Below are 17134 nucleotides of genomic sequence, written 5' to 3' on the forward strand. Positions count from 1 at the left end.
GGATCTGCACTTATAGCTATCTTTGTAATTGTGAGTGAGCTGCACTGAAGTTCTTTTTCCACCCTGCGTTTTATTTTATTTAAGCGCCTTTTTCCCCTCATAGCCGTAGCGTCGCACAGAAAAGAGACACGGCAACAGTTACAGCAACCAGCAGTTTACTGACCTGATAATAAAACACAAATACAAAAAAAAGAGCAAAAACAGACGACAAAACAATGTATAATCTCAAACAATAAAGTAACTGTCTCTGAGTGTGCTGAGGTGTACAGTAAAATTAGAAGTAAAATTACAATTTTCACTATGTTGAAAAGCATCACAGAAGAAGACATTTTACAACTCCATAAGTCCACACATCCCTGAACAAATGCTTCAGGTTCTCAGCAACATCCGCATACAGTATGTTCGGACAAATACTGTAACAACAGCACTAGCAGGGTGACTTCTGTCCCAAAAAATAAGGATGTAAACAGAAAAATGTAAACTGCCGACAGCCACAAGTGTGTCTTAAAGGAAAAATAACACAAACATGAATGGAAATGCATGTTTTTGTGTACAATAATCCCACCCTTGACACAGCACAAGGATTCAAAATACTCATACAGCGTCCGCTTCAAAATACGACCGCGCCCGAGTCGGCCTAAAGATTTCATGTCATAATACAATATTTAATTCAGGACAATCAATCAGTATTATAGGCATGTCCCTTGCACCGACACTGGACATGAAATATTACATGAGGATACTGTCAATTCATTACATGATGTCATGTACATTTTTACTAGAATTCATTATTCACTAATAAATGTTGACGAGCTTGATTAAAACCAGCCGAGTCCAGCTAACATTAAAACCAGTCACGGTCTACTTGTAAAATCTAACAACTTTGACAACTGATATTTACATCTATAAAGAATATAACACATTAGCTGTGACACACATTACAGAATCTTTCCAATCTGCCATGTGATCCTCAGTGTTCAAGGCCGAGAAAAAAAGAAAAAAAAAAAAGAAACCACGTCAGATACTGAGGGGAAGGGCAGGGTGTGTGACAGGGGTCGTCATGTAAGTGTACTCTGTGTTTCAAAGTGTGTTGTGGGTTTCACTGCCAACCCAACTGTGGATGCAGACCAGGTTGGAGGGGGAAGGGGTTTCCTGGGCCTGGAGGGTAGTTGGTGAAGCTGTTGGGCTGCGGAGGAAAGCCCTCCAAAGCAGATGAGGGATGAGCCTGGAAGAGGACAAAGAAGAAGAGTTTTTGTGAGGCTTTATCAAACTGACATTCAAATACTTTTACTGCGTGCGTGTGTGTCACTACCTGCAGCAGGGCAGACTGCATGGCTTGGTTATGGAGGCCACCGAGGGCAGCAGAGGAGGCCGAGGGAGAGAAGCCTGGTACCCCGGGGAAGGAGAGCAAGCCGGGGAACCCGCTGCTTCCTGGAGGCTGGAGTCCACTGCTCAACCTGTGACACACAGAAAAACATCAATTTAATCACTAAATTATACTATTCTGCATCAGTTTTTATCCACTGGGTCCACTTCAATTTACGACAAAGCTCTTTAAGATCTCATTTTTATATTGTATTTGTAATTAAATATGACTTTGATCATCTCCAGCAATATCACAGTTTCTCTGTCCTGTAATAACATACAGTATTTCCGTTGACTCATAAGACAATTAATGACAATTCTCCCTCTTTTTTTTTTTTTTTAATCTTTCCCAACATTTTGGGAAATATGTGAGATGGAGAATAAGACCAGATTGATACCACTGTCCTATCTTCCAGTTAGCTTAGCTTAGCTTAGCTTAGCTTTGCATAAAGAGTGTAAAACAGCAGGAAACAGCTGGCCTGGCTCTGTCAAATGGAAAAATGACAATTAATTGATTAATTAATGGGAGGTCATTGGTCTGAGTAGTTCTGACCAGTTTCCAAGCAAACGGCAAAAACTCAAAGAATTTACTGCTCTTCTGTTATTCTCCACTACCAAGTATATTTTCCAAAAATTGTAGAATTATTCTGTATATCATTATGTATGTTTATACTAATAATACACATACAAATGTATAAATGAGAGTGAATACTTTTGGGCACATATTTATATTTTTTCACTCTTGTATCAACTTCAAAAAGTATAACTTGATTTTAAAACGTTTGCTGCAAGGGCACCACCTGCATCTTGAGCGCATGAAAAGTTGATTAAGTTGAGGCTTGCACTGTCTCACACACACACACACTTGGTTGCATCATACATTTAGCAAGCTAAATGTATGATGTATAACAATAATAATATAATAATCATCTCGTAGAGACAACACAAACCACAGTCTAGCTCTGACACTCCCAAGAAGGAATACAAGTGGGACTTTGCACTTTGTAGTGTTTCCACTTAGCAGATAAAATCCAAAGTGGAAAATCGATGGGCTTGATTTATGATGGCACTGTAAACAAAGTGGAAATCAATGTCACATGTTCTAATTCACCTGTAGCCTATTCTTTATGATTTGACTCCTCTGTACTAGGGGTGTGCCAAAATATCGATACTACGATATATCGCGATATTTCGTCTTGAGGTACGTTATCGATACACTGGTGCCAAATATCGATATTTAAAAATGTTTAAACATTTTTTTTTTTTTTTTTTTCGGCCCACCACCACCACCACCACCCCAGCTTTATCTTTATTCAAACATAGGTATACAACCAAATAAAATTTAGAAAATGGTTTAAGTTGCTCTGAAACCCACACATATAGATATTTAATGATAGTTGTAGTCAGTGTGTGTGTTAAGAAGATAACAATAGCAATATACTCTTTGTTTACTTGGCTGTCATTCATGTGAAATTGATTGACAATGTTTTGTAATTCCTGTGAAATGGATTCAGTGCAGTCAATAAATTCTGAATTTCTTCAGTGACACAGATATCGTGATGTATCGTGGATGAAATTTCTTGCAATATATCGATTATCGCAGAATCGCTGTATCGTGATATTATCGTTATCGTGGGCAAAATATCGTGATAGTATCGTATCGCGAGGTACCTGGTGATACCCAGCCCTACTCTGTACTTGGCAGTTAAATGCTAGAAGCTCACTCACCCAGGCTGAAAGTTGGAGCTGAAGGCAGATGCAAAGCCTGGTAAAACAGGCGACGATGAAGGAACTCCAGCCGCAGCTGCTGCGGCGGCGGCTACCGCTTGCAGTGGTGCCACTGGTGCTACTGAAGATGGAGTGGCCCCTGGCAGTCCCATGAATGAAGACAACACGGGGCTCCCAGCGCCATGCCCACCTGAAACCCCCAATCCTGGGAAGCCAGCTGGGCTAGGGCCAGGCTGAAGGCCTGGGAATATAGAGGGGGCAGAGGTGAGGCCCAGACCGAAAGGGGAGGCTCCACCGGGTGCAGTGTTGGGAGCTAGACCTTGATAGATGGAGGTTTGTGGATGGGTAGAAATGTTGCTGTTGGGAGGCATTGGGGGCATGGACGCAGTCATGGTGGAGGGAGGAAGAGAGGAAGAAAGGGAAGAAAAGGGGGACAGGCCAGGATAATGAGAAGGTGCTGGGCTGGCGGACAGACCTTGGAGGCCGGGTATAGCAACAGGACTAGGGAGAGAGACTTGAGGAGAACCTGAAGGGTGTGACAGACCAAAGGAACGTGCTAGAGCAGCCTGCGCAGAGCCTGGCACCACCAGAGAACTAACAGACGGCGTGACAGAGCGAGAGGTGCCCTTGAAAGCAGAGGGCACTGGGCTGTTACTGCCACTGTTACTACCCCCAGGATGTCTGTTCAGGACACCAGCTGCAGCCATGGCAGCCTGAACCTGAGCTGAATGAACCGGGGAGGGTTTGGGACTGAGACCTGGGGTGGAACAGCTCGGAATAATTGGAGTGGATGATCCAGGAGTGAGAGATGATGGTCCGGAGGGGGTGTAACTTCGGATCACAGAGGCAGAGGGGTTACCTGCTTGTGGGTGTATGCCAGGATGCATGAGTCCTGACTGGTGAGTTGAGCTCATGGAGTTCGTCTGATTTAGGGGGTCTGGGCCGCTGCGAGAGGTAGCTGGGGTGCCTGGCCGGGAAATGGCATGGAAGGGGGAGAAGCTGCCGGGGACAGGAGTTCCACAAGGGGTGCCTGAAGGGGTGTGGGCTTTAATGACAGATGAGGGTGTAAGTGGACCATGCCCGCCAGGGGTCTGAGGTCCTGCTTTGATCACAGATGGGGATGGAGCAGGGGAGGGGGAGGGGGCGTTAGGGTTGTGGGAGGGGACCATGCCGGGGAAAACTGGTGTGATGGGGGTCGTGGGAGTCGGCTGGGCAGGAGAGGCGTGGGGTTGGGCAGGGGTAGAAGGCGTGGACCCATGCGGAATGAGGAGGGGCCCGCTGTTCACTCCAGGTGTGGTTATCTGGTGATTGCCTGGTTTGGCGTAACCTGGAAGCAGAAAAGAATAAGAGTTGATATAAAAAGGTCATCTTAAATCATGACATCATTACCTGACAGGGTACAACGTTTAAATAATACTCAATACTTGCATTAAATGATAATGATTTTTCTGATTAGTAGTGTTATTGTTCAAAGCAAATTTCATTCCAGGACACAGACAGAATGGGTTTAAACCAAACAAACTATTGTAAAAGAAGCGATCCACTCACATCTTTAAAAAAAAAAAAGAAGAGGAGGCAGCAAGAGGGAATAGCCAGAGAGCATCCCTGTGTGCAACTATTGCATGGAAATTGCAAGAATTTTCAAGATTGGAATATGTCTTCTTTTTACCTTTGGGGAAACGTTTTAATTACGTTTCAGGCCCGGTAACCTCAACTTAACTTTCATTACGCACCATTTTTATCTCAAGACTGCTTTGGACATAATAAAACCTGAGATATCTTTGCGCTTATGACTACAGATCTCCCCAAAGGCCCTGAAAGATGTATTTCAACTGTGAAAACTGATGAGTCAGTGCTTTAAAAAAATAAGTTATCCCAAGCGATGCATATTAAATGCCATGACACAGCATAAATCGAGAAAGAAAAAAAGATTAATGACATTAGTGAGAGGCTATTACCAGTCCAGGCAACCAAACAACCTGTCCTCACAATTTAGCAAAGCATACAACCCAGACTACAAAAAAGTTGGGAGTAAAATAAAAAAACAAATGCAATCATTCGCAAATCATTTTCAACCTATATTCAACTGAATAGAGTAGAAAGACGGGTACATTTTATTGTTTTTTGTAAACACAAACTCATATGAATATGATGCCTGCAACACGTAAACTGAGAAGAACCACAACTTCCCAACTTTTTTTTCTTGAATCGGGGTTGTACTTCTACAATGACTGACCAGAAAACAGAAGTACCAGCACACTGCACCAATGAAATACAACAGCCTTGCAGAGATACATATATATAATGAATGCTGACTGAAATTCAGTATAATTTTCCATTTGTGTACTTCATCTGTACATTTGAAGAAGAAAATAGTGGAAATACTGTATCATATTAAAGGTCCCATATTATGTTCATTTTCAGGGTCATTTTGGGTGCCTACTAGAAAATGTTTCCATGCTTTAATGCTCAAAAACATGTTAATTTTCTCATACTGCAGAACCTTTATTCTACCCGTCACTTGAAGAACCCTTCTCGAAGCCTCACAAGCCTAAGGAGGCTCCTCCCACCATGATTCCCCATTACCTCTGAGAATTTAGAAAAAAAATTAAAAATTCAATCACATGCTAGAGGCATTGCTGAGGACAGAGACTGTGCAGTTGTGACATCACATCCTTATGAGGTCCTGACAGCTCATTTAAGGCACAGTTTCTGACTATGGGCTGCGTGCTCTTCAAGGATTGAGCTTTGAACACACATTCACATGCTTTGTAATCAAATATGGGACCTTTAAATATATATGAAACGTGGTTGCACTGAATGCAATCTCAACCAATACGACAGCATACAGCAGCCCCCTCAAAAATGATTAGAAAATTGAATGGACATCTCTTTAACAGTTCTAAATTCAATTAATCCAATACACAGCTGTTGTATTGGGGAGGGGGGATATTTTTCTGGTCACTCAGTGTACTCTGGCATAAGTAAGAAGCACATTCGTCACCTGATAAAGGCTTTAGAAGCGCAGGTAAGCAGCATGCCAGGTAGTTAGGCAGCAAGCTTCAAGGAGTGTCTATCTGCCGTCACACACATACACACACACACACACACACGGGTGTGTGTGCACTCTCGACTCATACCTGCTACTTTGTGGGTAGAGTTGTAGGGGGGAGGGGGTACGCTGGCTGTTATAACCCCTCCCATAGAAACAAGGCCTGCGTTGTTGTACGCACCTGCGTAGCGGTTGCAAATATTAAGAGTGGCCACCACAGATTCATTCATACACACACAGATTGAGAGCCCTCCTTTTTTTCTTGTCATTGAAGTTGTATACAGTGTTTGATTACATTACAGGGCAGGGAAAGGTACTTTAAGGACAAGTGGGTCATTTCTTACTTGGAGCGATGGTAGCATGAGGTCGGCATGGTGGTATAGGGTAGGGCACAGGCCGATGAGGATTGTAGCTTGAAGGGAACTAGAAAAGGAAAAGACAAAACATATTAAATATTTAACTGATCAGCTAGTTCTGTTTAAATAGAATCTGTAATGCAAGTTATATATATATCTTCCAAGATCTTTATGCTCATATACCAAAAAGTGAATGATGAATGAAAGGGAGATAGAACCCAAACATCTTTCATAACACCAATGTGTTCTCACTGATTTATTTATTTATTCAGGGTGAGTGTGTGTATGCGTTTTTATTATTCTGTCCATGCCCTCCACTGTTCAGTCTTTAACACAGTCCATTTAGCGCTATCACCTTGGTCTATCATTTGCTTATATAAACACGGCCGGTTCAATAGGTTGTCATGGCTAAGTAATGTAATTAGTCATGGGAGGCCTCATCACTCAGTCATGGGATTTCTCAGTATCATCCCAGTCATACTGGTACTTACAGGTTTGAATGGTCCCGTGATCCGAGCAGCAATTCCTTTCCCCTCCATGTTGTTTGATGTGTCCTCTTTCTTCTCATTTTCTTTCTTTAATGGAGGGATTCCCTGTGTAAAGAAATGTTAAAAAAATGTCCATGGTCAAACCAGAAAGGGGGCTGATGGACATGTGCCACTTTCGTGGTGTCTACTAAGTAAAATGTGAAGTCAAAGAAATAAACAGTTTTATCTTCTACCAGTGAGAAATCACTAGTATTCTTCCATAATTGTATCAGCTTTCATATGTAATTTACATGATGTTGTTTTCTGATACACTTTGTCAATTAATTCATTAAATCAAAAGTGAAATATCAACATTTTTATTAAGAAATTTGTCTTAAAAGTCCCCCTTGCTGAGGATCATAAAGATTCCGAATCCTGTGACATGGACATGGAACAAGTTAAGCCTTGGGGACCTTCAAGCCAGAGACAGAGACATGCACATACTTACAGGGAATGTGCCGCTGACCAGGCTGGGTCTTCCTTTAGGGTATGGATTTCCTGGTATTATACCACAGGAGGATATCATGGCTACAGGAGCCTTGCAGCCAACCTTACACACCTAGTGAGACAGACATTGAATTATTTAGAAATTTGGAAGAGGGTAAGCATGTTTGATACTGTGTTCAACATCCATTAAATTCATTAAAGTCAAAGATAATATGTAACATCATATGTGTGCTATTTAAAATAACTCTGATTGCTTTTCTGTTTGTTTGTTTTTTGCAATCGCTTGTCCCTGCACGTCTCACTAGGCAACAGTTGTTTCTTGGGATTTTACAGATACCAAAAGGGACTCCACAAGGTCTTTTGATACCAAGACATACACATAACAATAGCAAAACGGGTTTCTATGTTGACCTACTTTAAACAAATACAACAACATGACTTACTTTATAAAGGTTAACTTACTTGCTCAAGTATCCTGCGAGCACGCTTCTTCTCAGACAAGTGTATGCGAAACAGATCCTCCACAGGACGATAATTCTGAGCATCTGCAATATTCCTGTATGACAACAGAAATCCAACCATTTTAGGTGTAACGAGTTAGGCTAAAAATGTTATGACTGACTGACCCAAACAGGGTGATATTACAATACAACCTTTGAATTACAGTGTTTTACCAAGTCCATTTTGGGTGTTTAAATGTATTTTCAAAATGTACTCACAAAGCTATTAGTTCCAGGACTATGAGTCTGTCCTTAGAGAAGGTGAAGCAATTCAGGATATTTGCAACTTTGGTTGTAGGTATTGCAACCATTTTCTAAAGGCAACAGAAAGAGAAGCAACTTTAAAACATATTGGTGGCAATCCAACACAAAATATTAAAATGGTTCCATTATATTGGGATTGTGGTTTTTACACAGATCTTATACATAAACTTTTAATTAAATATTAGTCGATAAACAAGACTCATGCCTACCAGAACAGTTTGTGCCTCGATCAATCACAACATATTCTACTCACATGCTGCAGAGCTTTAACAGCTTTGATCTGTGGTTCTGCCCACGAGAAGTACTTCAGTATCTCCATCACCTGCAGATGTTCAAGACGGTGTTACAGCTTACAATAACTCTAGAGCGGCAGTGATTTTGAACCACGATCTTTATTGATAAATATAAAGTAGGAGAACACAAGTTTATCTCCATTCAATTTTAGCCATACACATTGTTTGGTGTGGAACAAGTGCAAATACACATTATTTCTCAGTATGCACTGGGTCAAAACAGCTTAAGTAACACAGAAGTTAAATTTACTGAAACATTTGATTGCATATAGATGACTTCAGGGATTATATTTCTATTTCATATCCGTTTAAGAGTTAAGGATTTTACAAATGTGGTGATGTGGTAAAAATTAAGTATGTAGAAGCTGGAGGTTCTGTGTATCTCACGGTGGTTACACTGGGAGGTTAACATTACATGACACTGCTGCACCTGTTTGAACGGTTACCTGCTCACTGGAGAAATATCCATGCACCTGCTCTATGGCTTTGATCCGCTGATCGGTCAGGACGCACTGAAACACAAAATGAAGAATTAACGTTACCAAACCCGATGCTGAGACTGTTGCAAATCTCAGATGGAGAACTGGGTGTTAGATTCTCCTTACCTTTCGTATCTCATCCAAGACAATATCAAATGATTTCTTATCCATCATTGCAGATCCAAACAAAGTTTCACCCCAATGAACAGTTGTTGTTAAACTACGCAAATCGTAAACACGACACTCTTATACAATACACAACAGATAAGGTCAACGAAGACCAAATGCATTCGGATGACGTTAGGTCTACAAACTAAATCAATGACCCAACGTTACCGTTACTGATTTAAATTCATAATGGTGCAAACCATAATTTGCAGCAGCTAATCATGTGAAGCTGCATGGTTTTCACAGTCTTTTAACACGATGCAACTTTCCGCCCGTCAACAATGACTTCAAAACAAGAGAAGCTGAATCTGCAGTGCTAAACCTGTCTGCACCAGATTTGTCTGCAGCTAACAACAAGCTAGCCAGCTACGGCTACTTTACACTTGTGCAGAGCTCAATAAAAAGACGCGATAAAAGGCGAACAAATATAAGTACATCTGTAAATTCAAGCTTAGTTAAAATCCGATGCTGGAGATAATTACGTTAGCGACAAGAGGACGTCAAATTTTATGTAAAAATCTTAAAATAACGCGCTAGCAAAGATAGCAGCCTTGCTAGCTTCCACTGACAGCTGGCGCTAGTAACGTCAACACCGGAAAGGACCCCTCTGAGGCTGCCTGTCAGAGAAGACACCATGTAGATAATTATACATAAAACATAGAATGACAGTAAGTTCAAATAATATTACCAGTACAAATGGTTACTTCTAGTCAGCATATTTATTAGTTCAATATATTTCACCTTATATGTGTTCTAGCTTAGTGTTTACATGCAGGCAGCGGCAGGACAACTCTGGACGGCGTACAGGAAGTAAACATAAAATACGCCTGAGCAGCGGAAAAGAATAAGGAATTGCTTTATTCCTTTTACAGTATAATTGTAAAAATGGACCGCTTTTCGTGGTCAAATGGGCTCTTAGAAATAAACGAAACATTAGTGATCCAACAACGAGGTGTCAGACTGTATGACGGGGATGACAAGGTGTTGTTTTTTCTTCTGTGAACTAAGTTTTATGGCGTGGTGCAAAGACACAGCAGCTGAGAACTTAGAAAGTTAACGTTACATATCATGGCGGTGGATAAGGGTGCATACGAACGTAATATGAACAAACAATGACGTATTGTCTTTCCCTTTTGCTGTTCCAGGCTAAGCTGGATGTCGGAGTTGCCTTGTTGAGCACCCATCGGTTGATCTGGAGGGACGTTAAAAATCACGTAAGGCAGAACTGGTGCTCATGTTCACAGATTTGGCCTTTCGCGTTTCATGTGCTGACTCCAGTGGTGACTCTGTCCTGTCGTCTGTAGGAATGCTGCATAGCCATGCCCCTGTCACAGATCATTTTATTTGAGGAGCAGGCTGCAGGAATAGGAAAGAGGTGAGTGTGTGCACATACTGTGTATGTCTCGTGGCTTCTAATCCTTGCTGTTTATGGAGCTTGCAAGTGCATCTTTTTGTCTTCATAGGGGGATGGAGTTTGATCAGTTGTCACGGAGACTGCCCAAGTGACATCCAATTTAGTGTGAAGCTTGGTTAATGTCATAACCGGTGCTTGTATTTTGGATAGCTGATCCCTCCTCTGATTGGAGGCTCTGGAAAAAGCTAATAAGAGGAGCTTGAGTTAATGGTGTTTCGTTTTTCTTTTTCTTCTTCTTCTTCTTCTTCTTCTTCTTCTTCTTCTTCTTCTTCTTCTTTATTTTATGTATTTTCTGTCAAACCAATATTTCCATTGGTAAGAAGGAAGTTTGATTGGTGACACTGCAATTAGAAAAATGTAAATAGTAAATAGTTTTTATCGTCCTCAATTCGTTTTCGCATTGTTCGTCCGGCAGTGCAAAAATCGTCATCCACCTGCACCCTGCACCTGCCAACAAGGAGCCAGGTCCCTACCAACACAGCAAGTACACCTTTATCAAGCTGTCCTTCAAAGAACATGGACAGATTGAGGTACACCCACTTAGACTTGTAGCTGGAAAAAAAAAAAAAAACGCTTTTGTTTCCTGTTGCTCACCCTCTAATGAGCCATCAATAGAAATATTGTGTTAGATTATTTGACGCCTGGAACTGACATGTCACGTTTTGTGCAGTTTTACAGGAGGCTAACGGAGGAAATGACCCAGAAGAGGTGGGAGAATACGCCAGCTGCGCAACCCATCCCCACAGGATCTGGCTCTCAGGTCAGGAGCTGAACAGATGTTCCACCTCATTTGGCTAGAACCTCTTCCTTTCCTTCCTTCCTTTTCTTATATTTCTGGAAGTTGTACGATTGAGTTATTGGCTGGTTATGTGATTTGTTAGGGACCCGGATTCAGATTCAGAATACTTTATTAAACCCCGGGGGGAAATTGTTTTTGTTCCAATGCTCCGTGCAAAGTAGAAATAGAAATACAGCAAGAATGGAAACAAGATGATAAAACAAGATGATAAAAAGATGTAAATAAAATAAAATATTAAAGTAGACATTAAATAAAGTGAAATATCAAACTCGTAACTGTATCGGCGTTCAATAAATGATGTGCTTGGGAAATGACATCTCCGTCAATTCAAACTGTGTTCCACAGGATGGCAGTGTTGTCACTATATTCTTGAGGTTGACAGAAAAAAATAGAACTTCTGCATCTTGTTTAAGGATTTTCAGAAAGGCAGTGTCTGTTTATTGCTTTTCCAGTCACTGTTCTATGAAATTATTTAGCATCTGACAGCAGGACTTGCGCCAAAGTAAAAACAGCCCTTCGTGTAAGTTGTTAAACTCTGTCATTTCACTTGCATTTGTGTCATGCGTCTCCAGATTGGATTACTTTAATCTTATTTTTCTGATAAACATTATGAAATCATAGTCGCCACAAATCTTTTATGAAGTGTAACAGCATTTAACAGCATTTAACTACAATTTGTTCTCTCCTCACTTCCCCTGTGTGTTTCGATACACGTGTTTTTCTTTCCTTCGTGGTCGTGTAGGCAGGAAGGACTCGCGCAGTGGGGATTGTTGGCATTGAGAGGAAGATAGAGGAGAGGAGGAAAGAAACGGACAAAAATATCTCCGAGGTACTGTAAAGCACGAGCACAGAAATGCTGAGAAATGTGTTGGATTAGGAGTTGCTTAGTAAACTTCATGTGTCCCCTCATTAACCTCTTTCAAGCGGAAGTCTTTTGCCGTATTTTTACAAAAACGACTGTGAGCACTCTGAGAATACAGAGTGGTTTTGTTTAAGAGGTTTCCACGAGTGTGTTGGTCTGTTTTTCTTTTTTTATTTCTGCCATAAAAACTATTGGAATTTATTGTAACTGACATGAATTTAAGCTGACCACAGAGTGAGACATGAGACAACCATGAAGTAATGTGTTTATACAGCCACTGTTAAACTGACTGTATACATATATACATGTTTTATGACTTAAATAAATCATATTTATGTAGCTTTATTAATGTTATGGCATTGAAACAAATGGGGATTTATGGCTGGGGAGAGTTTAGTCATTAGTCAGAGGAGGGGTTCGAGGCACTGTGGAATGATCTTTAAACTATCTGTAGAATGTTTAGTGGTTTATTTAATTGACGATTACATTTTTGAGCACTATCATTCATTTCTGTTTTTTGTTTTTTTTCAGGCTTTTGAGGACCTCAGTAAGCTCATGGTGAAGGTAAGTAATGCAGTTCTTTATATGTTTACATTTTCCTCACTTTGTTGATTTAACCTGGACGTGAAACCTGTGCTAAGCTCATCTATCGATAGTGCATCGGGATTGGCTGAGTGATTTGTCCTCTCTCTGCTGACAGGCCAAAGAGATGGTGGAGCTATCCAGATCTATAGCCAACAAGATCAAAGACAAGCAGGGAGACATAACAGAAGACGAGGTACAGACTGCAGACAGAAACAGGAGGAGAACGGACTGAGTTTCAAATCATTTTACGTGAAACAATAGTTGCACCGTACACACAGCTTGTCTTACATGATGTTTGATGGCAATGCATTTATATCAGTAGTGTTACTGCATGATGATGCTACACCATACTGTTTTTTTTAAGTAAGTTATTAACAGTTCTGTTCTGCTTTTTATAGACAATTCGGTTTAAGTCCTACCTGCTGAGCATGGGTATCGCCAACCCGGTTACCAGGGAGACGCATGGATCAGGCACACATTACCATTTGCAGCTGGCTAAGCAGCTGGGGGATATGCTACAGGCCCCTCTCGAGGTAGGTGTGAATTTTCTACACGCCACATATGTTTCATCTGAAAAAGGACTTGAGATCGTTTACTGGCCAGCGTTTAGCAGCTGTTTGAACACAACACTTTCAACTAATTTTACACTCATTTCAACAAAGAAGTGCCCGTTTTATTGACCGTAATCTCGTCAAATTCTACAAATACAGCCGACGGTGTCCAAAATAGGCGACTTCTTTGTTGCTCCTGGAAAAGTCCCCAGACTCCCTTTGAGAACATGCTCAATTTTGTAAGCTGATGAATTAGAAGAGACTTTATAATTGTTTTCATTATTTGGGCAATCTCACTCGTCCACTTGTGATCCTGTCAGCCAGATCGATGTTAATGCCTTGTGTTCTCTGCCTCATAAACTCATTCCAACCTCACTTTTCTTTTTTTACCATTTTGATCTCCACCTGATTTTTATTTCTCCCACTTTCCTTCTACCCCTCCCTGCTCTCTCAGGAGCGCGGGGGTATGATGGCTCTCACCGAGGTCTATTGTCTCGTCAACCGTGCCAGAGGGATGGAGGTGACGCTCGCATAAGTGCACATACACCCAGAATACACACATTTCTTTTCTTTGGTGGCCTGTCTGATACTGAGGTTCCTCCTCCTTTTTTTTTTTTTTTTTTTTTTTTCTATTTTCGCAGCTTTTATCCCCAGAAGATTTGGTAAACGCGTGCAAGATGTTTGAGTCGTTGAAGCTTCCGCTGAGGTAAGTTTGTGTTGTTTAATGCGCCTGCGCACGTTCGTACATTTCGTTTGCGTGTACCGACCAGGCTATGTGTGTATTAAAGGAATATATAGAGCAGGGTTGGCGCCTGCTTCAGAGGCCAGGCTCTTCCTGCCTGGCTTCCTGTTGTTGGAAGTGGTGTCCAGCCCTCTTGCAACCGTCATTTCCTGTCACTTCCTGGGGTTTTGAAAAGAAACACTGGCCTGTTTCCTTACCAGGCCGGTTTCTTGTATCACCGAACTGGTCGCTGTTCTTTTGCCAGCTCCCTGTAACTTTAACTTAATAAAAAGATCACTCGGTCTAAATCTGTTGACCGGATCCCTCTCTCTTTCTCACACACGCACACGCACAGACTTTCCTTCATCCGTCTTGTCTTCTTCGTAGACTGCGGGTGTTTGACAGCGGTGTGATGGTGGTCCAGCTGCAGTCTCACAGCGAAGAGGAAATGATCGCCTCAGCACTGGACAATGTAAGCTTTACAATTACGAAACACTATACTGACACCGACCACACAGCACGCCATCTTGGATATATCTTGGAAAAAAATCTAGTTTTTATCTTGACCCCTGGCTTATCACTGTATCTCTTCATCGTCCCTTATCTGCAGGTGTCAGACAAAGGCTCTCTGACAGCAGAGGAGTTCGCCAAGCTTCTGGGTCTCTCCGTTCTTCTGTCGAAAGAGCGGTAAGCTGTTAAACAACAACAATAAAACACTTAACTAGGACTCGTCGTGTTAGTCTGTCGGGTTTCATCTCACAATATTCTTAAAACGATGAGAATGTTCACATGTTTTTATGTTGTTGTTCCTTTTTTGCTGAATTTTTAGCACACTGTTTTTTATGTCTTCGTCTCCTCTCCTCGTCTCCAGGTTGCTGCTGGCTGAGAAGATGGGACACCTGTGTAGAGACGACTCTGTTGAGGGTTTGAGATTCTACCCAAACCTATTCTGACCTGTTTACAGAACCCAAACTAAGTGGGAGAAAAAAACAACTCAGACTTGGTTTCACTGTCTCTGCTGATGAGCTGGATGCATTGAAAAAATAAAAACATCTCTTTAGCAGCACATATATAAACGGATAGGCAGCACTGAACCTGTCCGGTCTGCTTCTGGTTGTTGAACGGTTGGTGTTCTGTTGGTGGTAAATCTCTGCAAAAAGTCACTGTAAATATTACCAGCTAGTCTCTATCTAGGTCCAAGAGAAAAAAAGAAATGTTTATCGAGAGGAAACGAACATGTCAAATACTGTACATTCGGCAAAGTTTTCCCAAAATGTTGCTTTTTTGGTGGAATGATGAGAAATAAGTTATGTGTTTAGTAATAAATGGGTTTGGGAAAACTGTCTTGATGGTTTGTATGTTTTGCACCGTATAAGCTGTATACGACTGTTATGAAAAAAGCCCATAGACCCTGATCGCATGTTTTTCTAAGTAAAAAAATACATTCACGTAATAAATGATTGAGGAATTCAGCACGTCATTCTGTCTTGTCGGGGGAGGAGCACCTGAACACACCCAGAACTGAACACTCTACTTCACCTTTCATATTCTTTGGCTCTCTCTCAACCTTGTACGCCAAAACGCCTTTCAATTCAATCATTCGTTGAGGATGCACACGAGAAATGGATCGAGATAAAATGCTGTCGGTCCGGTTCATGGCTTACGATTTTTTTAGGGCACGTCGCCAAATGTCACTCTTCAGGTGGTTCATCCCGTCGTTGCAGAGGTCGGGTTATAAAGATTCCAGTTGTGTCTGTTTTGAGGCCAATCTGAAAGCGCCCCTGTTACTTCTGTTGTAAATTCTGTCACCTGGCCAAATCTACTGTTACAGGATATGATAAAGGGTGGAAGTTTGAATGTATGAAATATGAGCATTTTCTAAGTCTGAGTAGCTACATGCCTGGGGGTTATTTGCCGCCGTGAGTGTTCCCAGTGCGCTGGTATTTTGAATCCCATGTGCGTCCCTGTAGGGCTTTTTTAACACACGCAATAGAAAAGTTCTTTGTTCCCATTGTGAACCGAGCCGAGCAGCTGAGTGTGTTTCATCTCTAGAGAAGCTTCCTGTTTTCTTGCTTTCTCTGGAGGAAAACGATTGAAGGTCTGCAGTGCTCTACAGCTGATTAGATTAGCCCACCATGTGCTTCACTTATTGATAGGAGATGAACTCAATTGCATCAGGGAGTCTTGAGAGCTCAAAGGCAGGTTTGATCATAGTGATTTGGGGATTCGTGTACGACACTGTACAACTTTTGATGAATGTTCTTGGACAAAGTAGGTCTCGGTCGTTTGCATTCAGGCAAGCTAACGTGACTGTGTGAGATGAATAGGTCTGCAGTTTACAACTATGAACACATTGTATAAAATGTTTCCAGGGCCCTCTGGGCTTACTGGGATATGGACTGCTGTTCTAACTTAATATCGTGAGTTCATATAAATGATAAAAGAAAGTTTTATGTGCGACTGCGACTGGAAAGGAGGGGATCCATCCATCTGTTGAATCTCACATATTTCCCCACCTTGTCACTTTCCTCAGGCACCTGTGCCTAAGTTCTTTAGATGACTCATATGCCCCTTATTAAAACGGATAACAATCTCTTGAATGTTTCTCAGCATATAAGTTGCTTTTGTAACATTAACTTCCAAGCCTGTGAGTAAAGTCAATCTTGTGCAAATTAGCCTGCATGTACAGGCAATTCAGTTTTTGAGAATGAGTGGGGAGTGGGAGGGCAGATTTTATCACAGAAATGCAGAGCCCACAGTAGTAAGAGCCACTTCCAAACCAGAAAATAGTTTTGCTACATTTTCCCTGTCAAGCCCCCCCCCCCCCCCCAAGGCAGGAATGTAAGGGAAGTAGTGGAAGAAGTATTCAGATCAGGCAACGCTACAGTGTGAAAATATTGTGGTACAAGTAAGCACTACTGTCTGCCATTTACTCTGGTAATGTTTTACCTAAAAAAAAACCAGAAGTTGGGGCACCGTTTAGCTCAGTTGGTAGAGCGGGCATCCCATGTGCAGAGGCTTTG

The 17134-nt window shown here is 41.6% G+C and overlaps 2 protein-coding genes across 3 annotated transcripts; one reads left to right on the forward strand and one right to left on the reverse strand.

Annotated features, from left to right (window-relative positions):
- Nucleotides 1–138: 138 nt before the first annotated feature.
- proser1 (proline and serine rich 1) lies at nucleotides 139–9792 on the reverse strand. 2 transcript variants are annotated; one of them, XM_030438930.1, is made up of 12 exons: nucleotides 9138–9792; nucleotides 8979–9044; nucleotides 8493–8561; nucleotides 8195–8289; nucleotides 7938–8031; nucleotides 7477–7587; nucleotides 6993–7094; nucleotides 6490–6568; nucleotides 6234–6326; nucleotides 3094–4420; nucleotides 1313–1457; nucleotides 139–1225 (listed from the first exon to the last, which is right to left on the reverse strand). In XM_030438930.1, the coding sequence occupies exons 1-12, from the start codon at nucleotides 9183–9185 to the stop codon at nucleotides 1100–1102; spliced, it is 2355 nt and encodes a 784-aa protein (XP_030294790.1). In that variant the 5' UTR covers nucleotides 9186–9792; the 3' UTR covers nucleotides 139–1099. The 2 variants fall into 2 exon arrangements, with proteins under 2 accessions (XP_030294790.1, XP_030294791.1); XM_030438931.1 differs by lacking the exon at nucleotides 6234–6326.
- A 172-nt stretch (nucleotides 9793–9964) lies between these two features.
- On the forward strand, nucleotides 9965–15583 carry vps36 (vacuolar protein sorting 36 homolog). The gene is made up of 14 exons (XM_030439137.1): nucleotides 9965–10160; nucleotides 10325–10393; nucleotides 10484–10554; nucleotides 11009–11123; nucleotides 11264–11353; nucleotides 12135–12221; nucleotides 12786–12818; nucleotides 12955–13032; nucleotides 13238–13372; nucleotides 13845–13910; nucleotides 14032–14096; nucleotides 14499–14583; nucleotides 14722–14798; nucleotides 14983–15583. The coding sequence occupies exons 1-14, from the start codon at nucleotides 10065–10067 to the stop codon at nucleotides 15062–15064; spliced, it is 1149 nt and encodes a 382-aa protein (XP_030294997.1). The 5' UTR covers nucleotides 9965–10064; the 3' UTR covers nucleotides 15065–15583.
- Nucleotides 15584–17134: the final 1551 nt, after the last annotated feature.

The sequence above is a fragment of the Sparus aurata genome, chromosome 13 (assembly GCF_900880675.1).
Source record: "Sparus aurata chromosome 13, fSpaAur1.1, whole genome shotgun sequence".
NCBI lineage: Eukaryota > Metazoa > Chordata > Actinopteri > Spariformes > Sparidae > Sparus > Sparus aurata.

Coding starts and splice junctions, on each gene's coding strand:
- proser1 (XM_030438930.1), bottom strand. CDS start 9,185: ATGATGGATAAGAAATCATTTGATATTGTCTTGGATGAGATACGAAAG. Junction 9,045..9,137: donor TCTTGGATGAGATACGAAAG/GTAAGGAGAATC, acceptor TTTGTGTTTCAG/TGCGTCCTGACCGATCAGCG. Junction 7,095..7,476: donor TGGTCAGCGGCACATTCCCT/GTAAGTATGTGC, acceptor TTCTTTACACAG/GGAATCCCTCCATTAAAGAA.
- vps36 (XM_030439137.1), top strand. CDS start 10,065: ATGGACCGCTTTTCGTGGTCAAATGGGCTCTTAGAAATAAACGAAACA. Junction 10,555..11,008: donor GCTGCAGGAATAGGAAAGAG/GTGAGTGTGTGC, acceptor TTCGTCCGGCAG/TGCAAAAATCGTCATCCACC. Junction 14,097..14,498: donor TCGTTGAAGCTTCCGCTGAG/GTAAGTTTGTGT, acceptor TCTTCTTCGTAG/ACTGCGGGTGTTTGACAGCG.